This window comes from Siphateles boraxobius, unplaced genomic scaffold, assembly GCF_051911475.1.
Source record: "Siphateles boraxobius isolate OS27281-9 unplaced genomic scaffold, OSU_SipBor_1 3, whole genome shotgun sequence".
NCBI lineage: Eukaryota > Metazoa > Chordata > Actinopteri > Cypriniformes > Leuciscidae > Siphateles > Siphateles boraxobius.
Genome location: NW_027508919.1, coordinates 3,929,651 through 3,955,582, shown reverse-complemented (window position 1 = coordinate 3,955,582; position 25,932 = coordinate 3,929,651). Strand labels below are relative to the sequence as shown.

General features: G+C 37.3%; 1 protein-coding gene and 2 non-coding genes across 11 annotated transcripts; 1 reads left to right on the top strand and 2 right to left on the bottom strand.

Moving 5' to 3' along the window:
- Positions 1 to 9,071: 9,071 nt before the first annotated feature.
- Positions 9,072 to 9,144, bottom strand: trnaa-agc (transfer RNA alanine (anticodon AGC)). Its single transcript has one exon. It is a non-coding gene; the product is annotated as a tRNA-Ala (tRNA).
- A 38-nt stretch (positions 9,145 to 9,182) lies between these two features.
- brd8b (bromodomain containing 8b) lies at positions 9,183 to 25,924 on the top strand. 9 transcript variants are annotated; one of them, XR_013210322.1, is made up of 20 exons: positions 9,183 to 9,290; positions 9,706 to 9,802; positions 11,083 to 11,152; positions 11,231 to 11,280; positions 11,587 to 11,709; positions 11,787 to 11,867; positions 12,620 to 12,684; positions 12,938 to 13,080; positions 13,161 to 13,352; positions 14,495 to 14,594; positions 14,843 to 14,968; positions 15,209 to 15,393; positions 16,764 to 17,249; positions 18,180 to 18,382; positions 18,511 to 18,603; positions 18,712 to 18,780; positions 19,578 to 19,860; positions 20,472 to 20,930; positions 21,679 to 21,771; positions 25,115 to 25,924. XR_013210322.1 is itself a non-coding variant. In XM_077247440.1 (20 exons), exons 1-20 carry the CDS (start codon positions 9,272 to 9,274, stop codon positions 25,172 to 25,174), a joined length of 2,583 nt encoding a protein of 860 aa, XP_077103555.1. In that variant the 5' UTR covers positions 9,183 to 9,271; the 3' UTR covers positions 25,175 to 25,924. The 9 variants fall into 9 exon arrangements, 8 of the variants coding, with proteins under 8 accessions (XP_077103555.1, XP_077103558.1, XP_077103559.1 ...); XM_077247440.1 differs by lacking the exon at positions 20,472 to 20,930 and adding an exon at positions 24,228 to 24,272; XM_077247443.1 differs by lacking the exon at positions 20,472 to 20,930 and adding an exon at positions 24,228 to 24,272 and having other exon boundaries at positions 24,378 to 25,924.
- trnaa-agc (transfer RNA alanine (anticodon AGC)) lies at positions 9,992 to 10,064 on the bottom strand. The gene has a single exon. It is a non-coding gene; the product is annotated as a tRNA-Ala (tRNA).
- Positions 25,925 to 25,932: the final 8 nt, after the last annotated feature.

Genomic DNA, 25,932 nt, shown 5'->3' with positions numbered 1-25,932 from the left:
GTGTGTGTGTGTGTGTGTGTGTGTGTGTGTGTGTGTGTGTGTGTGTGTGTGTGTGTGTGTGTGTGTGTGTGTGTGTGTGTGTGTGTGTGTGTGTGTGTATCACTCCGTCAGGTACAGATGGAACAGTGAGTTAGCATACGGACAGTTTCAGTGTGTGTTTGTGCGAGCGCACGTGTAAAACCAGGCGCGAAAAACAGCTTATCATCTGAGAACAATTCTCCGATGGCGCAGCCCCTGCTGACTGAGGTTAAATCCATTTTACCCCCCACACACATATGTGCTAACATTAGTCAGACTCACACACACAAGCTGCTAGTGCACCCATGTTCCATATATCAGAATTTTACACGCACTAGATAAAGCCAACACATCCAAACCCACACAACTCCCCCTTTTTTATGTCCACACACACACATTGGTGATTTGTAGCTGTTACGAGCACGTGTGGGCCCATTGCCTCAGCGAGATGTCACGCTGTGGTGTCACACCGCACTGATAATGGCGAGGTCAAAGGTCGAGTGTGAGCGAGAGGGTGTTGGGGGGAGGGGGGATACTCAGGCACTTTGGCAAATTGGCTAATGTCCCGAGGGAGAAGGGCGGGGCAGAGGAGGGTGACACGGAGACATGACATCATAGAATCCCCCTGAGAGGAGGCGAGAGGAGAAGGTGAGGAAAGAGACATGCCACCTGGAATGACCAGCGTACTGCTTACTGTGCACTATACACTACCTAGTATTTTTGTGATGTATGCTAAGGTGAGCATCACTATTGCTCATATGTAGGGTTAAAAAATGTAAGTTCAATCGGTTAGAAAAGAATAGTGTCCGTCCACCTTTTCAGCGTCCTTTTGGCTCTGGATTTATTTTTCACATAGTGATTTTTAAAAGTCTTTGTTTAAGAGTTATAAGCCATGAACCAAAACAACCAGCAGTGAGTTAAATCACAACATTACAATCTTTGATTTGAAGCATTAAAGCATTTGAAAATTGGAAAAAAAGACAAAGGTACAATAATGTGTATTTAACGGCTTTAATGAGGGAATGAACTAGGGTGACCACCCGTCCCGCTTTTCACCCCTTGTCCCGCACGTCGCATATTGAGAAAATGTCCCACATTTTCATCTGTCTGTTGGTTTTTAATTATCATATTAAGAAAATGTGCCTGCGTTCTTTTGCCTTTTTAAGAAAGCATTTTATTTATTCTTTTTGGGGCATAGTTTTTCACCTATATCTAACAGCGCTTCGTCAGAAGTACAAATACAACAGCCGTTTTTAAAATCCTATCCAATGGTTGAAAGCAAAGGAGTAAACACGGTCACTAGTGGGTTGTGATGGCTGTCAATCAAAATGTGGAGCGGTGATTCGTTCCATGTGTTTCTGTCAGAAAACAAATGGATTATTCTGTAAATTAAATTTTAAATTTAACAGAATTTATCAACTTGTTGCCTGCTGAGGTTGTTTTAATTGTTAATTGTAAACGTTTTTGGTATAATATATTATATTCATATTTAATATATTAAAATCATGTTGGTTTATATTCTATTTGTTCATTATTTAATTAGTTGGATTTTAGTTGGACTTGGTCAGAAATTTTTCAAAAATAGTGATCTGCATGATGCCTGCTGCCTTTTGGCTCAGTGATGTTGAATTTAAACGTAATGTAAAATAAAGACATGCTATGTTACATTGTGATGTAACAGTGTTTTCTGGAAGGGACTTAAGAACAAAGATTTTTTTATCAGCTGAAATGCAGAATACAAATGTTTTTATTAAGTTAGATAAACATATAACAGTTTCAGGTTATGTTTTAGTGTTGGTAACATGTCCCACATAAACTTATAATTGTCCCACATTTGGTTTGTTTGATTGTGGTCAGCCTAGAATTAACTGCAATTCCATGGAGCATTGCGACAAACAATTTGCTAGAACTGCCCGGTCCTGCAGATTTACCTTATAAAACATTAGGAGGACCCGGCCCTTCCTATCAGAGCATGCTACACAACTCCTTGTCCAAGCACTTGTTCTATCCAGACTGGACTATTGTAATGTTCTCCTGAATTCCAGCTTGCACTGTCAAACCTCTGCAACTGATCCAAAATGCTGCAGCAAGAGTGGTCTTTAACGAGAAGAAGAGAGCTCACGTTACTCCTCTCCTCACAAAATTGCACTGGTTGCCAGTTGCTGTTCGCATCAAATTCAAATCACTGACTTTTGCCTACAGAACAACCACTGGCTCTGCTCCCTATTACCTAAACTCATTACTTCAGACTTACGTGCCATCCAGAAACTTGCGCTCTGCAAGTGAACGCCGTCTTGTGGTGCCATCTCAGAGAGGAACAAAATCTCTTTCTCTGACCTTTTCCTGGTCTGTTCCCTGCTGGTGGAATGTCCTACCCAACTCAACCAGAACTGCTGAGTCTGTGACCATTTTCAAGAAACGGCAAAAGACGCATCTTTTTCGGCAACACTTGATCCATTAATTCTATCTTCTATTCTATATCTATTATCTTTATAAAAAATTTAAAAAAGTACATGTACCGTGTTAGATTTAAACGGGAAGGGTCATAGCACTTGCATATTGTTGTCCTATTGTTAGTTTAACTGCTTCAATTGTTCTCATTTGTAAGTCGCTTTGGATAAAAGCATCTGCTAAATTAATAATTGTAAACAATTTAAAAAACAATAGAGAAATACTGAACTTTGGGTTTAAAGACGCTGATTATTTTATCTTATCTAATATGTGACCCTGGATCACAAAACCAGTCACAGTAGCACGGGTATATTTGTGGCAATAGCCAACAATACATTGTATGGGTCAAAATTGTCGATTTTTCTTTTATGCCAAAAATCATTAAGATATTAAGTAAAGATAATGTTCCATGAAGATATTTGCTAAACTTCTTATGGTAAATATATAAAACGTTTATTTTTGTGAGTGAATGCTGCACAATCGTGAGCATAAATGTACAAATTTAAAGGCAATTTTCTCAATGTTTCGATTTTTTATATTTATTTCGATTTCTAATATTTAAGTAGTAGGGAAACAAATTTGCAGTGCTTCATGTGAGTGGATGAGCGCTAAAGTGTTCTTTTGGTGCAGTTTTGGTTGGTTTGCAGTTTAATTCTCTGATTGGTAGACATTTCTCTGCATAATCATGGGACATGTAGTTTTTTACCACGAACTCTGCTGTTGAACATGATTATTTAACAAACAAGTTTAAATAATGCAAGCTGATGGCTTCAACAAAAGCATATACCACCGATTAGCAACCTCGTAGCTCATAGTAAGCCTGTCTTTAAAGGTTTATAAGTTAACGTTCAAATCAATTCTCCTATGGAGAAAATTAATGGGATAATTCTGTAACGGGGCTGTTGCATTCTATAAAACGACTCTGCTCAACAATCCACATGATTTGAGGTAAAGTTCAAGTCTGCAGCACAAACTGCAGTGGTAGGGGTCGTATCGAACTCCATGTATAGTAGTAATAGTTATAAGTGCCTTAGCAAGTGCCACCAATAAATAAATCTTGCTTTAGATAACTCTGTTTGTGTGAGTAATTCTGGGGCTCAGGTGGGTTCTGCCCTAATGAGCCAATTGAGGCCATCATGATGCATGCCCTGATTTCAGCCAAGAATACCAACACAATTTGGCCCAGAGGACAGATGAAGGAAGAACACACACACACACACACACACACACACACACACACACACACACACACACACACACACACACACACACACACACACACACACACACACACACACACACACACACACACACACACGTGAGGTTTTTTAACCTCAGCTAACACAAAAAGGGGTCGAGTTTATGAAAGCGAAGACAGAAAATGTAGAAAGAAAGAGGAGGACAGATAAAAAGAGAAAGAGGTTGATGGAGTGGAGAGGGCCAGAGGCTGAGAGAGAAACTATCATCAGCCTGTGCACCGTTTCAGCTTTCTGTGCTTAATGGACTCAGTGGGCAGAAAAGACAGTGGAGATGAACAGAGCGAGAGAGTTAAAGAAAGTATGACCGACGCATTAATGGCTCATAATAATAACACAGTAGGACCAAACAAAATCATTTTGGCTCATCTCTAACTAACCACTCTCTTACCACAGTGACCAGGCGTTCTTGTTTCCTGGGGCAGTCCTTGTTTTAAGTCCCCGTCTGAAGCTGTCCTGTGTGTCTACAGCCTGAAAAGTGAAATTAGACTTAATGAGATAGATATTGCAAACACATTAGGCCTATAATAACATTGCATGCATACAACATGTCATTTCAGCTTTTCTTACAATTATAAAAAAAGAAAACAAAACTCACTGAGAACAGAAGACAACTAAAAACAAAATATTCTGTATACTATATAGCTATATTGTAAATAAAGGCCCCATAGTTATAACTTACCCTTTTCATTTTCATTAGTTCACGTGTCGATGTTCATGCTTTGTTTTGGATTTAATCATCTAACTTTTTTTTGTATTTAAATCAGCACCAACTGCTATTTTCATGGCAAGATCAAGATTTAAAAGACAAGATACAAACAAGAGACAGAAGCATTACAGAATAATCTATATATTTTTTTGATGCGTGTTGACATCAACGACAGTCTACAAGCAAACGAATAAGTTGCACAAGTATCTTGAACAACTTGAAGAGTTCACGATTAGCGATAGACAAAGGCTGCATACTTCCCAACTATATAGTAGGCAAAAAAACAGTATGTGACAAAAGAAGTATTTCTGAATTCACAGTACTCATAAAAGAGTAGGCAAAAAGTACCCGGATTTCCTACTTCTTCCTGGGAGATTCTGAAGTGTGCAAATGATGGACACTTTACTATCCCATGAGGCCACAGGAGAGGATTTGTGAATGGCAGTGAAGAGACGTAACTGATGCTTGTGTGTCACAGGATAATGCCAACATGGAGAATGTAGTACGTCCAGATTACATTTATACTACACGCATTGATTTATGTAGAACATACTTTTTAGCGGTTGTGAAGTAATGACTTATTCAAAATAAGTACCTACTCAAGAGAGTATGTGATTTCAGATAGAGCCAATTTGTAAAATAATTGTTTATTTAATCCTTTTAATGACAGATTCAAGTGTACAGATATTTTACTGAAAATTAAGTTGTATTCATAGCCTGAGAGTAGATTGGAATGAACCGAGATGTATAAAATTAGTGCTGTCAAATCGATTAATCGCAATTAATCACATCTAACATAAACATTGTTTACATAATATTTGTATATATTATACACAGAGATACAAGCACACACAAACACTTATATAATATATATATAAATATAATATTAAATACACATAATTATTTAAACAAAAACTCTTGTTAGATGCGATTAAACGTGATAAATCGATTTGACAGCACTAAATAATACACTAAACAGCCTATATAATGTCTTGTCATGATGTAAACGTTTTTTGAACCGGTTCTTTGAAACTAACTGTTTGAAATATCCGATTTACATTTCCCATCATTGGCTTTGATGTCTTTGCAATAGTATATCAGAGTATGATTTACCATAAATCCTTACAGTACTCCATTTACCATGGTCAAAAAACACAAAACCAGGATTGTTCCCCTTCAAATTATTTAATTCATATATCATTAAATAGATCGCTGAACTAGAAATGTCCCTGGTTTTCATTTCAGAAATCTAGTCACCTTAGAGTGTGAGAGAGTTTTAAAGTCCAATTCAATTGTAGCCTATTGCAATGAAAGGGAAAAATGGGCCAATATCCAACCGTATAGTTTCATTAGCTACTGAAAACAGGTCTTGTGTTTACGCCTCTGAGCTCATGGTCTCCAACATCCCATTTCTTAATCTGTCACTCCTCTCTTTTGGTCTCGATATGACCTCCCTTTCTCTCACTCTCTCTCTCTAGCAACAGCTGTTGTTGTGTAGCTCTTTCTCAAACCCCCTGCGGGCAAGAGAAGTGAATGCAACAAACTCAACCCACACCACAAGGCTGGGCGCCCAGGTCCGCTGTGGTCCTGTCTGACCGACACATCAATGTGATTACAGGCAGCATACATTACATCAGTGAGGTTCTCCTCAACGAAACCCAGCCACTTACCCACACACATTCACCTCACATTCTTCTTTCGCCCCGGGCGTTCCTCAGCCCTTCACTGAATAAGATGAGCTCATCAATTAAATGCAACAGAGATATTGATTCAAGTGAATGGTGTTATAACCGTAGAGACGCCCGAGGACATCATATTATGCCGATGCGTTCATTAATATTTGCTGTAGAACACAGACAGAGCCGGTTCTCCAGTGTAGTGTTCAGAAATTCAGCATGCATCTGTTGGTCTGATACTGCTGACGAATAAACTTACAGCTCAGTAGCGCAAACTGTGAAAATGCTGCTATTAAGTGATTCATATTAATTAGTCATCATTTGGCTAGATCTGAAATTCAGGATTGCTTTGAACAATTACTCTCTGATTGGCGTATTTGGCAGGTGCCATGAATAAAAGAACCATGCAGGATGTTAACCATGACTCTGTGCGCATGCGCAATGGGTTTACAGGCTTGAACTCTTATGACAACTCGTAACTAATTTACGTTTTAGCAAATTTGTGACTAAATTGATAGGTTAAGGGGTGGACCTGCTTATGTTTTTTTATAAAAATTCTAAGTTTCCAAACACATCATATGAATTGTTAACATTTTCTCATGAGATCTAAACCACAATAATAGGCAGAAATCGTTAGAAAAACAATGTTGTTCATTGAAAATATGATTCTCATTTCATAAACAGTTGTTGCCACATTAAAATACAATTGCCACTGCAACGATTGCTCTGAGCACTTGCCAGCTAGGCCTAGTATATAAGGTTATTCAGAAGGTTATAATTTCTGCCTGAAAAGGGCACATTTACTACGGTAGGCTACATCCTGATATTCTGCTGACATTGTAATGTTAACTGTAGCTCATCCTGACAAATAAGCACATTTTCTCAGACAAGTATGCCTGCTTAAACTATTGGTGGATCATCCTGTGGCTTGATCATTTCAGAATGATCGCTTTTTGATAGCGTTGCAGATTTAGATGTAAATATTGCTAATGTTCACATCACTTAAGAAGACTAATAGCTCTGACAGCCTCCCCATATTGCTGGTAATAATGATTTCTCCTTTGGGATCCTAAATATAAAAAAGGTTCCATAACAGGTGGGAGACGTGCTATATTCCAATAGGTAAAACAAGTGGTGACTGTGAAAATGCTTATACAAGTATAATTTAATAAAACATCTATAAGGTGCATATGAGTATCTCCTAAATGGGGATTTTTGAGGCAGGCATCTTCAGGGCCCTAGATAAATGTGAATTATAAATGATCTGCGTATTGTAGTGTGCTGTTGTCACCTGGCGGCTGAAAAGGAAACTACAGTATTCTTTTGAGCGCTATATGACATTTCATACGTATTTTATGGTATTTAGCTAATTGCACCCACGTCAAATAACTAGGCTAATCACAAATATGAATGTAATAGGAGTTGTGGAAAAGTAATGGAAATGAGGAAAACGTTATGTTTAAAATAAAGGCACTTTATTAAGCGGTTCACTTTTGGACAATTTTGGCCCTGTGGAGTTTCAGAAAATAAACTTATAAAACACATTTTCCACTCTCAAAATTCGTCAAAATTGTATGCATGTAATTCCTCAAGTCAAGAACATTTCCGCAACTATCTCACATTATGCATTATGTGTGCCTCATGCCTTCTATATATTAAACATTTAAAACATTTGTGGAATAAAATGACCGGCTCGTTTGTCCATCAGACTAATTTTATAGGTAGGCTAGTGTTCTGTGTATGCTAATCCTAAATACACACGATTAAATACTTTTTGCATATTTTTAACAAACCCAGTTGACTGTAAACGAAACAATAAAAATATATAGTTCATGAGGTTTTATTTTTACCTTGATTTTCATTTGTTTTCTTCCACCACCATCGCCTACGAAGCCCTACGAGGTAGTGCGTTTTTTGTTTCAATCTTGTTCAAGATCTCGACTTAAAAGTTTGTTTGTTTTTTGTCTTTTCTTTCTTTTCGACGATGCAGAGGTAACAAAATTAATTTATATATAATACGTGAATTCATTTGTTATGTTTATAAAAGAATGAATACATGCATCGGTTCTTATTCAGAACTGAGAATCGGTTCTTTAAAAAATCGCATAATAAATAAACAAATACAGGAATCGAATGACGTTCGATTCAGTTAACGATTCAAACCGCTACTGAATCAACATCTTAATTATTTGGATTTTAGCCTACCTTTTAGCCTAAAACAACACTTTTAAATGAATTGTCTGTAAACGTTGGCGGGCTGGATATTTTCCTAGTGAGTCATTATAATGTTGCAAAGATCCCTATTAAACTTTCTAATTTTCATAACCAAAAGCTATTGGCCTGATCTCTAGCTAATATAGCCCACAAACACAACTTTTCTCCACACAGATATTACATATGGAACAAGGATCCACCTCTACATAAATAAATCACATTTATTTTAGGCTACAACTTGTTCAAAAACAATCTTGTTTTAGTTAGACAGCTTTTCTCACAGGGAAGATTTTATTTAGATTCTTTTTTTACTGAAATATAAAATTCATATCACCGCTAATACATATGCTGTTGTCTTCAATGCCATTACCTCTGGAGAGTCTCCATTGCTGCATGGTTCTACATTTCCATGGCCACGTAGGCTACCTTCTCTTTGAACTTAACTGAGTGACACAATGATTGGAAGCTTTTCTGTAGAGCGACAACAAAAAATAACTGTAAAATCAGAGCTCTCTGCCAGAGAGAGGAAATAACAATCCCTTGCATAATACCATGTTGGAATTATATTGTAGAGAGTATACCTTGGGGGAAAGTATAAGGTCATTCATAAATATCTCTATATTCCTCGCGATTCCACTCTCCATAAATATCTAATGAATTTAGCAACTGTTGTGTTACTTAGTAGTTACAATAATCGCAAATGACGCATTTGTATTAAATACACCTTTTTTAAATGAAATAAATAATTGGAGGATGCGGGCATCGATCCCGCTACCTCTCGCATGCTAAGCGAGCGCTCTACCATCTGAGCTAATCCCCCTATAAATAAACTTAGTGACGGAATGATATCTGTGCGACACCTGAAAGGGTTCATATGGGTGTTACAATAAAATAGTACCGGCGGAAGTGAGTTGAACGAGCGCGCGGCCTGTTTCGCATAGGCGAAAATGTCGAGCGGGGTGGGAAGTAAGTGTAATTTATTTCATAAATAGATTAACATTACAGTCTGAAACCAAAAGCACTTTGCAAATTGAATTCTGAAATATTTTATCATGTGTGAGAAGAGCATCTAAAGCTCTTAATAACGCCGGTTTGAGCAATATAGTGATTGCGCTAGTTGGCTTCATGATAACAAAGACATACATTTCAACTCACATTTCTCTCTATTTTTAAACAAAATGTACTATTTTACGTTCTCTGTATGTAATAATAAATAGTTCGTGTCGTTTTAAATAAGTTAACTTACTAAGGTCACACACTACATGAGTGATTAGCATTTTTTTTATTGTAAACAAATTAACAATTATCCCCTACAGTTTTGTTATAAATTGAAGTACAGCTAAATAAAACTCATGATTTGAACCCCTAACTGTCCCTGTAGAACACAAGATGCTGTCGCTGGGTCCGACTGAACCATGGTCTATTCGGGAGAAACTCTGTCTCGCCTCCTCAGTGATGAGAAGCGGAGATCAGAACTGGTAAGAATAAATAATGAACACATGACCATAGAACTGTAAAATTAAAGCATGTTAAATAATTCCGAGCTTTATCCTGTAGCTGTGTTTGTATTGCGGCTGATCACCCTTAATCAAACGTGGGGCGTTTACTTTTAGAAATGATTGTGACAGTAATGTTAATTGTAATGATTAAAGTATAAAACCGAAATTTGGAGGATGCGGGCATCGATCCCGCTACCTCTCGCATGCTAAGCGAGCGCTCTACCATCTGAGCTAATCCCCCTGTGAGTATCGTAGTGGTGACAGCCACACTGAGCCCGGGATCTGGGGAGGCACCCAAAATAATCTCATTTGGGTTATTTGTATTAAGTTACACATTTACATATTTCAGAAATAGAATCACTTTAAAATAAATTACTAATATTTTTCCTAATTTCAAATAATAAATTGTATATAATCATTTATAACGTAATTGATAATGTTTTAACCCTCATCCTTCCCTCACACTTTGTGACACATCTTTCCCTAACGGGTCAAAATTACCCAAAGCCCTACAATTATACTTTTTTTTTTCCAGAAAGCTGATTTTATTTTATTTTGATGATAATTTTCCTATTTTTTAATTCAATATTTTTTTTGGAGATGTTATGTCATTTTTTATTTTATGTACCTTTAAATGACTAGATTTGATCAATTAATAATACATAAATCGTAATTAAAGCACATTCCTCACATTCTTTCAACTTAAACTCAAAATAACTCTCAATTTCTTGCATAACCCTTTTAATTCAGCTCAAAATATCTTACACTGGGTGTCTTTGCGGACCTCTTGTGAGAAAGCATCAAATAAAGTGATGCTTGATATGTGATGTCATGATATTTCATGACTTTAGCCACTAGATGGCCTTATAGCTTTATATGGAGTAAATGAGCTGTTCCGCTGGGTACTAAAGTAATTTCTCTTCCGTGTGCATTCAGATACACATGTAAACATTATAAAATACTTTTTTGGTAAAGGTTTAGCATTTTTAGTTTGAATTTTAAGCATTTTTAGGTTTTTCTATGTGTTCTGGCGCATTCCTTCATCCACATCAAATTTAAAGGATTTGTTACTTTTTAAAAACTCCTCGAATCCATTCAAATTTGTGTATTAGTGGTTCAAGTGCGACAAAAGTCCTAGGGTCTTGGACCACTCTGACGAACACTAAAAAAAAAAAATCTGGCTCAAAATGACCCGAGGGAAGGATGAGGACGATATATTACTGTTGAATGTGTCTGATACACTGTTATATTTTTGTCAGGGTGTCTGTAAGCAGAGCCATCAAGCCCTTCTCAGAGTCTGGACGACCCCCTGACTGGTTCTCCCAGAAGGTAATTCATATTGATTATATCAGTATTAGTGATCTGCTGAATGAATTATGTTTTAACATGTCAATATGACCTCTGCAGCATTGTGCCTCCCAATATTCTGAGCTGCTGGAAACCACAGAGGCCCCGAAGTAAGTGATTCTCTCTCTCTTTCTCAAAACATCTGCGCTGAGCATCTTGATTAAATCTTGCCATTGTTTTTGCAAAACCCAAGAGTTAAAGTCCTCAAATCATCTGGTCTGTGTATACAATGAAAAATAATAATCAGCAAACAAGATGTACTTTTATATTTGGGCATGGAAAGCAGTAAATACGTGAAACATGATTTTATGACTTTTCACAGACTTTTTGTAATAATTAGACTTAGATAGTTTTGTCTATCTAATTCACATCATTCACAAGTTCATTGGCAAGTTTGGCATGTGCTCTCTTTGCAGACGTAAGCGGGGTGAGAAAGGGGAGGTGGTTGAGACCATTGAGGACGTGATCGTCCGTAGATTGACAGCAGAAAGAATCGAGGAACTCAAGAGGCTGATCAAAGACACACAGGAGAAGTACAGGTACGTCTCCACCTCCTTCTCCCTCTCACGGTCTATATCTGCCACTCACATGAGAGAAATGTATTCTGTTCCTTCAGGAAACTGAAGAAAGAGGTGGATTTAATCCAGGCTGGTCATATGGACACTAAACTGGAGGAGCTGTGGGCAGAGATAGAGCTGTAAGACACTTCTGTACTGTTTCCACATTTGTGCTGTCGTTTCATCCTCTTTATGCTAAGAATTAGCCTTTCATTTTCTGAAATGTCTTCCAGTATGATCTAGTTTCAACCACTCTTGTTGAAATGTAATTTAATAAACATTGTCATATTATGTTAGCGATATCAGAGATGTTCAGAAATTATCCCCATGATTGTGTAAAGATTATGTTTATGAAATTAATGCACTATATTTCATTTCAACAATATTTTTTCAATGCTATTTTGAGAGTTTTTCATGGAATTAAACAATGTTCACCTCTAAATTATCCACCATTTATGTCTATATATTAAGATAACATTTTTTATTAAGTTTTATATATTATATATTTGTACATTATTATGTTATTTATTATACATACATATTTATTTATTTATTTATTTGGACATTGTCAATGACTACTTTTTGTCAAAGTTTAGATTTTGTTTTGTCTGAAATGTTGATTTGAAGTTATGTTGGTTTAATGCTGTCAAATCGATTAATCGCATCTAATATAAACGTTTTTGTTTATAGAATATATGTGTGTATAAATATTAAAATATACACATGCACGTTTACTCGCACACATATACTTTAGAACGTTAGATATTAATCGATTTGACAGCACATAGAGAAAGCATTTTGTTACCCATAATCTTATTCAAACATCAAAATTTAATACATATGTGCATTGTGTGTGAGATCATGGGATTGTGTGTGTTCTCATGCTTGTCAGAAAAAAGAAGCAGGAAGAGGAGGAGGCGGAGCAGAAGAAAAGGGCAACTGAGGCGGCCTATCAGGGTGAGATTTACATTCACTCAGCACTTTTAAAAGTTAATTCCTTCACACAAAAAAGTTATTTTTAATTATATTAGTTTAGCAGTTCAACATATTGCTAATGTATTTTCAAATGATATTAGTTCAACATGGAGCTTATTGCAGATATATTACATTTTTAATGCTTAGAAAGTTCAGTTTTTATTACTTTGGCTTATTGCTGCCAGTGAAATATTGTTTATTTTGCATAATTATTTTTATTTCTCTTTCTCTCCAGTTCGTCAGGCAGCTAAAAACACACCAAAGAGAGTCCCCAGCGTGACGGTACGTTCCCCACCCGGTGCAAGCTCTCCCAGCATGGAAGTCTCTCAGCCAGACACATCGCAGCCAATGGCGGAGGAATCCTGTGCCGGTCCCATGGTGAGTTCCTGCTTCTTTTTTATTAACCTTTCAACTTGAATCTGACTTTAAGTGGTCAAAATTATGATTTTTTTGTCTAGACTCAAGGAGTGACCGTCTTCATGCCTGTGTCAGAGGTCACGGGTTCAGGGCCTAAAGAGTCAGGTTTGGGCATTCTGGTGGACGACTCCCCACAGAAGAAACACCTCGCTCCGAAAGCCACACCACCTCCCTCCCCGCTGCTGTCTGAACTGCTGAAGAAGGGCAGCCTCATCGCTGCCAGCTCTAGACTGGTGAGAGAGGGGTACTGTAAAGCACTCAAAGTTTAAGCCTTTGGATTTAAGATTTAAGAGGCATGTCACAGCAAACAGGCTTGCTTCTTTCATGTCCCAGGCCCATTTTCTATTTCTCAACCCTACTTTTATGTCTATTCATATTGTCTTATAAATTAAGTCAAGAAAGATTCCATGGTAATCAACATACTCTAACCTTCACAAAGGAAAGTTTCCTCTTCAGTCCAACCAGCCCATTTATACTAACTAAACTGCAAACATTAACATTTAACAGCTTTACGTTGAGTATTTGGCATATTGACAAGGGCATTGTTTTAGTACTCATTTCACATGCAATAATGTTCGCTTTGGGGCCGTTCACACAGAGCATGCATTTTCATTCTGCTGTGCTGTGCTGTGCTGCTTTTCTATTGTTTTTCTATGTAAACTATACATATATTTAAAATATATACACATCTATAACATGCACTAGACTGACTTCTTTGACCATTAAATCTTGCATCTTTTGCTGCATCTCACACATGAGCAGCATGTTTTTTTGAATGCTGTGTAGTCAAAAGTAGTACAACTTTTAAAAACACATCTTGTGGCATTTTTCTACTGCATAGACCAACAGGTTGTATTGAAAGGCCATCTTGCCGATGGTCAATTACCCTTTTAATACAGTGGAAACTGTCACTTGCCATCAGTGTTATTTTAGTATTATTTATATACTATTGTAGTTATTATTATTTTGATGAGCTATTTTTGTTAATTTCAGTTTTAATTTTAGTAGTTGTTATTTTTAGTAATGCTGTTGTGTGCTTTCATAAATTATATTGTATTTCTGTAAAAATAATTACTATTTTTTTATTATTTTTTTATTTTTTATTTCCAGTTAGTTATTTTTGTGCTTCAACATAAGCTTATTTCAGTTATTTGCCAAGACAGCATTTCTAGTTTTTCATCTAATATTTGTATTTTATTTCAGCTTTATTTCAAATAACAAAAATGTTTTTTATAGTTTGTTAACGTTTTTAATATTTTCATATTAACTCTGCGTACAACTAATCTATGAAACCTTGACTCTCATTAAAAGTGGAGAATGTGCCTGTAGATTTTGTGAATGGTTTGTCATATTGTTCTGTGGGTTTGTCGGGCAGGTGGTTGAGGGCGATGTGGCCACAGGTTTGAGTAATGGATCTCATGTCGAGCTTCACACCTCTGCAACCGCTCTGACTATTAATCAAGACATCACAGCAGGTAAACCTGAAAACACACTTCCATCTGCTTGCTTTAAATGTACGTTTTAAATGTCCCCCTTCAACGTTTAACATTTTCTGTGTCAGTGAACAAACTGAATTTTAAGTTATTTTGACTGCGTCCTGTATGCAACTTTAGATTTCACGCCCGTTGTATTGCATTATTACTGTGTAGTTTGAGTATTGTGAAAGTAGCTTTGGCTTTAGTGTGCGTGTTTGTAGCGCTATATGTGTGTGTCTCTGTGTCAGATGCTCCTACATTATCTCGTCTGCTGGAGAGCTCCACCCCAGCGCAGAAACCTGTCAGTGCTGATCCCCCTAAGTCCCCTACAGTGGTCCCGCCAGCCCCGGGCCACCTCTCTGTGCCTAAAACAGGTCTCTGATCTCTCTGATTTGACAGTCAAGTCTGTTTTTGCTCAGGCAATCTGTTTCCTGTTCATGTCATGTGATGTGTAGTTCATCCTATCATCCTCATCCAATCACAATTCACTCAGACAGTGCTGGACTTTTCTGATTATATTCTAGAATAACAGGAAATACTGCAGATTTGTTCTAGAACTGCAGGTCTAAGAGATGAACCATAGTAACAGTGAGTGTGTTTGTTGGCACGTGTAGGAGCCGCAGCTGTCGCTGAAGGTTCTGGAGCAGAGGCGGTAATGGCAGGTTCGTCCACGCCAGTGGAGGTGGAGGGGAAAGAGACAGAGCTGGTGGAGGAGGACACAGTGGTGTCAGTGTCATACATGGCACACGAACTGGACCTGGAGACTGTTGGAGACATCATTGCAATCATAGAGGAGAAGGTATGCACACACAAAAACATATACAACCACCTGTGTGCGGTTGTGATGATGTAATTGGTTGCTACTTCATCTGGTTTTAATGCAAATCCCCTGTCCTTATTAACTACTATAAATGGTTGTAATAAACAAGCTGACAATTTCTAAAAAAAATAAAAAATAAAAAAAAGTTAAAGGGGCATTCGGCAATTTATCGTCGCATGTTTTGTCAACGAGCTCCCCCTACAGCTGTGAGGTGTATATTTCACAACAATGTCGTAAAAAAACTCACTTGCGGCACCCTCCTCCCCCTTTCTGCCGCTGCTCATGTACATTTGTTATAATCGGAGCCGGCCAACTTTATCGTGTGGAGCTATGTCTACCGAGGTGGGTAATAATACATCATACACATCGAGGGCGGCGTGTGTGTTTATGTCGAATTGCCGTAAATCAGTTTGTGTTTCTCGCTCGTTCTCGCTTCTCACAAAACTTCCTATTTCCAGCTTACCGGGACGTTAGTCCCCATGTTGCAAGGTTGGTTTTCCGCCTAGGAATGTTGGGGGGAGCGGGGAAAGTCACCATTCTCACCAGAACAGGTTATTAAACCATCCAAATGATTTCTACACGGTTTTATTAAGTTGAAATAGTTGCCAAATGCCCCTTTAATAGTAATAAAGTTGAGACCATTCCAGTATTTTTTTTTTTAAACTGATTAAAGGGATAGTTCACCCAAAAAGGAAAGTTATGTCATTAATTACTCACCCACATGCCATTCCAAACCCGTAAGACATTCGTTCATCTTCATAACACAAATAAAGATCTTTTTAATGAAATCTGAGATCTTTCTGTCCCTCCATTCACAGTCTAAACAACCACTTTCAAGCCCCAGAAAGCGAGTAAAGACATCTTAAAGTAATCCATGTGACTCCAGTGGGTTAATCTCAATTTTATGAAGCGACGCAAGTGCTTTGTTTCAGCAAAAAAACATAATTTACCACCTTTATTTACAAAATATTAAACTCCATCAAGGTCAAGGTTTCTGTGGTTTTCCCAGAGAAAACAAACCATCTCCTTTATGGTTAACTGCAAATGCAGAACGTGTTGAAACAAAATGTGACTACTAATTCTTATAATGTTTAATTAAAAACAGTAAATGAGTGTAAAAGTGTAAGTGTAATGAATGAGTAACACAACAGAAACAATGCAAAAGTGACATATGAAGGTTAGGAATGTTACGTTTAGTATTTAAAATTACAAATGTAACAAATTACAAGAGCTCTCCAACCCACCAAGTGCTTTTATGGTTTCCTTCAAAACATTTTTAAAAAACTCTTCAAAACAGAGAATATCTATTGCCAAATCTGAAACAAAGTAATCAAATCGCTCTGTCTCAGGTGGACGACCCTGTGGAGGCTCTGGACGCAGCCGCAGTGGAGGCGGCTCTCTCCCTCTGTGAGGATCCAGCGGTCGGGGGACACCCCCTCACCAGCCCCTGGGAGTCACAGTCTTTTAAGGCAGATGAACCAGAGCCCATCGTCCAGCAGAGCGCCGCCCCAACGGTCACACAGAGTGGCCCTGACCCTGCCGATGTGCAGGGAGAAATGGAGGTTCTGGTAGAGGAGGCTACAGAAACCGAAGCGGTCGACGGAGTGACAGGGGATGCTGTGACGCCCATCGCCCCTGACGCAGGGCAGAGACAGGACTGTGAAGTGAAGATCGAGCGGGAAGGAGAGGAAGAAGGAGGGATGGAGGAAATGCAGCAGGAGATCAGATCCCCAAGTCCAGCTGTGAAGTGTGAGGTGGAGGACTGGGTTCAGCCAGAGACAGTGACGCCCTGTCTGGACTCAGAGGACAGCTCCGCCTCGGTGAAAGACACAAAGGTATCAGCAAAGCAGCAGCAAAATGAAAATGTTGTTTTCTTATACAGTTCCGTTTCAAAAGTTTGAGATCAGTAAGATTATATTATATATATATATATATATATATATATATATATATAAAATACTTTTATTCAGGAATCATGCTTAAATTGATTGTTTATTTTTTTTGTTGAAGGGAAAATAGTTCATGCTCATCAAGTCTTAAATTCAGTTTTATCAAATGTAAGGCCATTACAAGTCTTAAATGGTAAAAGAAAAGTCTTAATTATCATTTCAAGAGGTCTTAAATTTGGGGTGATTAATGTGACACTGTTGACCTCAGAAATTACAAAACACACCACAAAAGTGGTCTGTACAAAACATGCATCATATTTCAAGTCTTATGAAGTCATTTGATAGTTTTATGTGAGTAAAAGACCAATAATTCACTGATAATTGTACCTTTTGTTGCGACTCTCAAATATTTTACGCAATTGAATTTGTGCCCTATTCAAATATGGTATCGAAAGTCAAACCTGGTCGAAAACGGTTCAGCAATGAGTTAAATAGGCCATTTTGCAAAAAAATCTCCTGTTATCCGTGAAAGAAAGCGAGTTAAAGAATTAGGGTGAGGAAATAATTAAAGATTTTTAGTGAACTACTTTAAAACAGCAAATCCCAAACTTCTTTGTCACTCGTACCCTTTTTGTTGTAATTTAACAACACCTTCGCATGTTCACGGTTCTCTCATGTCAGTTAATGGTAATATAACATGCTGATAAAGAAATAATCTGTTTCATCTTTTTTTAGTAATTGTTTAATTTAGATTTAATAATTATTTACTTATATTTACAAACTCAACTCTTTACCTCTTGAAACTGCTTTGAAAGAAAACAGTAAAACACTAATTTATTATGTCTACGGTTTATTTTTCTCTTTCACATGATGTAGGAGATTAAAGAAGAGGATGGAGGTAGTGAGGTGGATGTGGATGAAGGGATGGAGATGAAAGAGTGTGGCGATGTGGACGGAGAGGGTGCGTATCTCTCGGAGGTTGATCCTCCTGCCAGTGAGAGTGAGGATGGATACGGCAGTCACTCCCAGCGCTACACTACTGCAGACTCCACCGCCAGCAGCCCTGCCTCATCACAGTTGTGAGTGCATGTTTGTGTGTTAGCATACACTACTTTCTTTTTTATCCTTCATCTGCCTTTAATAATTCTCTCTCTCTCTCTCTCTCTCTCTCTCTCTCTCTCTCTCTCTCTCTCTCTCTCTCGATCAGCTCAATGTGTAGTGAAGATCAAGAGGCCTTGCAGGCTCAGAAGATCTGGAAGAAAGCCATCATGCTGGTGTGGCGGGCAGCAGCCAATCACAGGTGAGCTTGGAATTCTTACTTAAAACATTTGCTGTTTTATAACTAACAACCTTTAGATAGAAATGTGTTTGTGTAGTCTGGTGTATCATTTATCGTTTTGTGTTTCAGGTATGCAAGTGTGTTTCTGCAGCCTGTGTCTGATGACATCGCCCCTGGTTATCACAGCATTGTACACAGGTACCAAACTTAGACTGCTTTAAATATAAGAATCTCTCATTCTTTTGAGTATGTAGGGCCTATGAAAACTTGAAAGGAATTCCGAAATCCAGTCATAAAAATGTAATTTATAACATAACACCGAATGTCACAGAATGTGGCACAATTTGGATGAATTTAGCAAAAGCATGTCTATACAATTAATTAAACTGTGATATGGATGAATTTCTGAAAAAAATTCAAACATTTCAAAACATTTTCAACTTTCATAATCAATTATTCAATTGTTAAAATTTTATGAATTGAATTGATTAGACATGCTTTTGATTATTTAAATTTAATTAAACCTTTAAAAAAAATCCAGAAAAATTATAATGGAAAACTTGGAAACTGGGAAAAATAAAAATGAATTTTTGGGAGATTTCATAATGGAATCCCCCCACAATTCCAAACATGTTTTATAGAATACAGAATTATTTAAAATAAATAATACTAAATTATTAAATTGTATGAATTCAATTGATTAGACATGCTTTCTGATTATTTAAATTTAATAAAACCATTAAAACAAAATTCAGAAAAAATCGAATGGAAAACATAAAAACATTAAGGAAAAATTTAATAAAATGGATTTCATAATAGTATCCACCAAAAATTAAAATGGAAAAAAGTTGAATCCAGAAAAAATAAAACAAATAGTTTGAGATTTTTTGGTGCAATTTTGAAAAAAAAAAAGTGCTTTTCATAGGGCCCTAATTAAGGAGTTTTTCTATTGGCTAATAAGGTTTCGGTCTTTCCTGATTTCTCCGCCTCCTCAGACCAATGGACCTATCAGCCATCAAGAAGAACATTGAGTCTGGGCAGATCCGTACAACTGCGGAGTTCCAGCGTGACATCATGCTGATGTTCCAGAACGCAGTGATGTATAACAGCTCGGATCATGACGTCTACCACATGGCCCTGGAGATGCAGAGGGATGTTCTGGAACAGATACAGCAGTTCTTGGCTACTCAGCTGATCATGCAAACATCAGAATCAGGCATCAGCACCAAGAGCCTGCGTGGAAGGGAAGCCAACCGCAAACAAGACCCCAATGAGAAGGTTAGAGACACACATGGATAGGCACAGACACACACACACACACACAAACATGAGTGGAAACAAGACGCTGTGGAGAAGGTTGGAGGATTAACAACACAAACACACAGTGAGCATTATAATGAGACCCATCAATCACACTATGCTTTCAGCGCTAATTATTTGGCCAGTGACATTTAATAGTTGTTCAATGGCTTAACTAACTTATATTGATATATTTCCTATTTAGTTTGTTGTTGGTGCATTAGAACATAAAAGGAACAGGTCCGTGTCAGTATAGCTGGTCATTGAATGATCTGCTCCAATTTTTTATATCATGAAGAGAGACAAAAGACAGCTCAAAGAAGCAGGAAGACCATTAGAAGGTCTTTAAGACTGTTATTTTAGTATTATTTATATACTATATAGTTATTAATCTTTTACATTTGCTTTTATTTTGAAATTTTCAGTTTTTATTTAATAAATATTTAATCTTTAATTTTTGAAAGTTATTTTTAATAATTTTAGTTTTAGTTAACAATAACACTAGACTGTTGAGAGAAAAGCATTTGCAGTTATGAAGAAAAATTGCATCTCTAGAACAAATCAAGATCGAAGACTGGGATTTTTTTTAGAGAGCAAGGCTAGGAGCTTCAAACGCCTCAAGGACAGGACATCAAAGTACATCAAAGAGTCTGTGGACATCTGAAGTGAAGTGTTGTGGACAGTGAAACGGTTTAGGAAGAGCGAGAGTCAGAGAAAGGAAAGTGAAAATCAGCTTCCTGTGTACCACAGCATGGAGCTTTATCTGTGAGGATGATGCTGTGGGGTTGGCTCTTATTTCTGTATCTTGTGAAGCAGCATGAATTCATGAAGTGTGTCCTGAAAACATCATTTTTACTTTGAAAAAAACTTTTGCCTCCAACTATTGGTTGACAATGCCACCAAACAGACAGTTCCTGCAACTTGACCAAGCATCATCAGGAAATATAACTCATGATGTCTTTAGGCTGCTGCAGACTTAATGGCCATCAGTACACTCAAAACGGATTTGTGGCCAAGAACTGCATATGACGTTGTTGTAATACTCACAGGTAATCTGCACAAATTGATTTTCTGGCTCTTAATGGGATGGCTGCACTCAAATTGTCGTTTCAGCACTTTTTCCCTGAGCTAAGTTTTATTTAAAATCCAAAAATGCTGAAATGCAGGAAAAAGTGTCACTGTCCAAATACTTTCTGTATAAACTTGAAACCTTGGATGGTGATTCTCACAAAACCTGTCAAACACTTGTTCGGGTTATATTTTACCCCAAAACGAGAAGAATGAAATTAGAACCAGATTTTTAATTGTCATGAAAATGTCACAGACTTTTTTTTAGTCCCTTTGTCAAATATAATATACAGTGTATTCAGAAATCTAGACACCTTCAATTTATTTAGTTAAATGCTTTACATTACCACATAATGACAATATAAGAACCAGATCTGTGATAAGACAAAAACTGAAATGTGGAAAAAAAGGAGTCTGAATACTCTCTGAATGCACTGTACCGTTGATTTTGGGCTAAAATTTGGCTGGATACGTTTTCGTGAGATTGATTCAGAAGCAATTTGGTTTCCACACACTCCACATATATGAAACGCCTTCTTATAAGACCCAAACATGAGATTTTTTTTGTCCCTTACCACACACACACACACACACACACACACACACACACACACACACACACACACACACACACACACACACACACACACACACACACACAAGTGAACTGCTGAAGTCCCTGACAGTAAGGTTAGCGTTACTTGCACTAACACACAGTCTCGTATGTAGACCCTGAGTCCTGCACACAAAGACCCTCATTTAGAGCCAGAACAACCTGCCAGAAGGAAAAGGAACAACTCCAAACAAGACACTAATGAGAAGGTCAGTGATGTACACACAAACACACACTCACAGGTGAGAATCAAGGGCAACGACTACTGCACTACTAACCCATAATGAGACTACTGCACAAATACTCTGAGTCGATGCCACATGCATCCGAGGTTCCCTTCCAGGTTTCCACACGGCACTGGATTTGTGGCATTTGTTGTTCTGTAAAAGACTGAATCTATGGTTTCATATGTCTGTCTGTATATACACTACCGGTCAAAAGTTTGGAATAATTAACATTTTTAAAAAGTGTTTTTGAAAGAACGAGGCTGCATTTTTTTTCACCAAAAATACATTAAAACTGTAATATTATTACTATTTTAAATAACTGTTTTCTATTGTAATATATTTTAAAATGTAATTTATTCCTGCGATGCAAAGCCGAATTTTCAGCATCATTACTCCAGTCTTCAGTGTAACACGATCCTTCAGAAATCATTCTAATATGATGATTTGCTGCTCGACAAACATTTCTTATTATTACCAAAGCTGAAAACTGTTGTGCCGCTTAATATTTTAGTTTTGTAGATTGTTTGGATTCTTTGATGAATATAAAGTTCATTTATTTGAGATAGAAATCTTTTGTAACATTGTTATAAATGTCTTTACTTTTGCTGAATACGTGTTAATTTGTTTTGAAAAATCTCACTGACCCCAAACTTTGGAACGATAGTGTACATCATCTTGTGTGATTATTGTGAGAACTTGTATTGTAAATACAACTTGATTATTGTAAACAATTTATTTGTATATGTGGTGTAAGGGTTGGGTTAAAAAGCCTTTTGGTGTCATCTGCCATTTTTATTTTTTAACACACCAGACCAAAGTTAAGTGAAAGTTTTTTGTTTGTTTTTGTTTTTTTGCATGGTTTGTTCAGTGATGCTTTCACACTGAGCTGTTTGATCAAGATCATTCAAATGACTGGACACTCATTTCATCACCATCTTTTTGAGTTTATGTTGGAGTGCTGCGGTCGTCATGGAAACAGTTACAACACACTCTCACTTGCATGAACACCTCATGTCTTCATCCGGTAATACACATGGACATGACTCTGTTACTCATCAACCCCACAGATCCTCCCTTTAGTATCTCCAGTTTTGGATTCTCCTTTTTCCATCTTTATTTCATTTAATCCTCCTTTTCTTTCTCATCTGTGTGTGCCTGTATGTAAAGAAGCTTTCCAGGGTGACCAGATGACCATGATAGAAAACTGCTCAATTTTTCAAGGTGTTTTATATGCGAGAGACTTAAGTTCAAAACCAGTGTGGAAGTCTGCGTTTTTGTTTGAATTCACAACCCTCTAAAAACAAAATCCAACAGAAAACTAGATTCGTGGATTTGGTTTTGTTTACCTGAATTCATCATAAGATGTTTTTAAGATGACGGCTTTACACAATACAGATTGTTTCAAAGCAGCTTCACAGTAATCAACAGAAAAAAAGATCAATGATGCAAACTTCATCAAAAATGAGACTCATTTAAATTCTGCTGTAAAGCAGAAATTATTCAGCCTAATTCAGTTCAATGTTGATTCAATTCAGTTCAGTATGTGGCATCGATGTTGCAAAATTTATAAATTATGAACCAAAGTCGAATCGGCTATAAAGCAGAAAACTGCATAAAAATGAATAATATCATGAGAAGGTTTGTTGTTATAAGCGATTATATCAAAAATGTTAAACAATCAACGTAGCTCTCCAGCTCTCAGATATCATCAAAAATATCTTAATTCGTGTTCCGAAGATGAATGAAGGTCTTACGGGGTTGGAACAACATGAGGGTGAATAAATACTGACAGAATTTTCATTTTTGGGTGAACTATCCCTTTAAGGCTAGATTGAGTCACTGTAGTATCAGCATAAGCATGTTTATCACAATCAAACTAAGATTAAAAAAGTCAAGTCACGTTTATTTATATAGTGCTTTATATAATACAGATAAGTTTCAAACGAAAAAAACAGTGTGATTATATATAATTTTGTGAATGGTATGTTTTGTCAGGGCACGAAGAAATATGAAGCCGAGTATCATCAGCGTATCAGTGAAAATGAATGCCATGCTTCCTAATGATATCTCCCAAGGGAAGCATGTATAGGATGACAAACAACGGTCCTAGTACTGAGCCTTGCGGTTCTCCATACTGAACTTGTGATCAAAATGACACCTCTTTCTTTACTGCTAAAACTAATTGTTTGGTCAAATGATATCCTGAATAGAATTCCTTCCAGATACGGGACTCATAAAACGTCTGGTCATTCTGGTCCCTTTGCATGTCTCTGATGTTTTCTGTCTCATGATCAGGGTTTTAGATTAGTATACCTGCTGTATGCTCCCACAACACCTGCTTTTGCTCTGTTGTACATGTCTATCTGTCTCTCTGTCTGTTCCTATGGTTTTAAATAGTGAACTCTCTTTTTCTCACTGTGCTGTTTGTCCTTCTACAGGACAGCCTCTCCATGGCCTCTCCTGCTTTCCTTCTCTCTCTCTTTGTAAGTATCCAGGCCGAAGATCACAGGATATTCCCCGTCCCCTCTAACCAAACACACACACACACACACATTTTCATACTCTGACACTGTTCTCTGATTGGTTAGATCTGATCGCTCGCTTCATGGTTGTTGAGCAGCATTTGCTCCCTGTTATAAACTGTCCAGGTTTGTATACTGAAAAGGGTTGTGAGCTCCATGATATATTCAACCGTGACATCACAGGAATGAATTACATTTATAAATGTATTACAATTGAAAACAGCTATTTTAACGTGTAATAATATTTTTGAAACATTTCTGTTTTTACTGTATCTTTGATCAAATAATTGCAGCCTTGGTAAGCATTAAAAAAGATGGTAGACAGAACGGATGTGTGTGCGTGCCCGTGTGTGTTTGTGTGTGCCGATTTGGAGTGACAGGATGAATAAATAATGCACTTTTTTGGGGGGTGAACTTTTCCTTCAAATGTTTTGATTGCTTTTTCTTTTTTTTTTATTTCTCTTCAAGAAACTTTTAAAGACACTTCAACTCTTCAGTGAGCAACTCACTTTTACTAATAACACATTCACTCTTTCTTTACTATGAACCACTTTTTTTATGCAGTTTTACTGTTGTTTAGCTGTTCTGTTTCAGCTTGTAGTCTGCAATTTCCTAACTATGTGTTGCAGCATTTCCGAAGTCACTGTCTCTTAAAGATGAATCTCTCATGTTCTAGTAACACACACACACACACTTCCTGTTCTCAGGTAATAGCTAGTTAGTTTGGCTCTGATGGTCTGGTGTGTTAGGGCAGTGGATGACAGGCATTGGCTCACATCTTTCCTGCTTCTCTACTCTTGCAGGACGGAGGCACTAGAGGACGCCGCAGTGCCATTGAGGCCGACATGAAGATGAAAAAGTGAACTGAGAGGTTTCACTGCAGCTGTCACGGAAGTTCAATAGGCTTTATTTCCCTGTTTCTTTAAGAAGTTCTGGCTAAGTTTAGTTACTCAATGCCTGGGTGGTTTGATTCAGCAGTTCAACACAGTCTAATTACAACTGAACATAAAGGACACGAAAAGAAGAGACTTTTTAAGGGCTCGACCCCCTTTCACCTTCAGTCCTAGACCTGAAAAACTGGTCCATCCACTGATGGTAGACTCACGGGACATGTTTATTTGAAGTTAGAGGAGTTGGTTAAAAGTTTTTGACTTGATGTCACAAAAAGTTAGCCGTCATCACTGGTCTCTTAAAAAAGTTGAATGTACCACCATCATGACCACTAGATGGTTAGAAAGCAGAATGTCACTTTCTAGAGACAAGTATGAAACTACAAGCCATTGTTCAAGACAAAGATTACTATCGCCTTATCACTTTGGGATGATGAAAACGGTGATCGACTGAGGAAAGAGCAATAAAAATAAGCTTTTTTCTTCTATAGGAATGAATAAGGATCCTCGGTTTCTTTAAACTTGATTTTTCCCTAGTCAAGATCATTGATGCTTTGGTTTACAGTTTAAAGGCCTACTGTACTAGTTTCGTGTCAAATTAAGTGAGACTTAATTTGACATCTGTATGTTTAGAAAGAACATATAGTTTTGTACAGCCTATGTGTACAGTGTTTTTGTATAGTGTTGTGAAATGTTTTAATAAAACATGAGTCTGCAAATAAACAAGATGG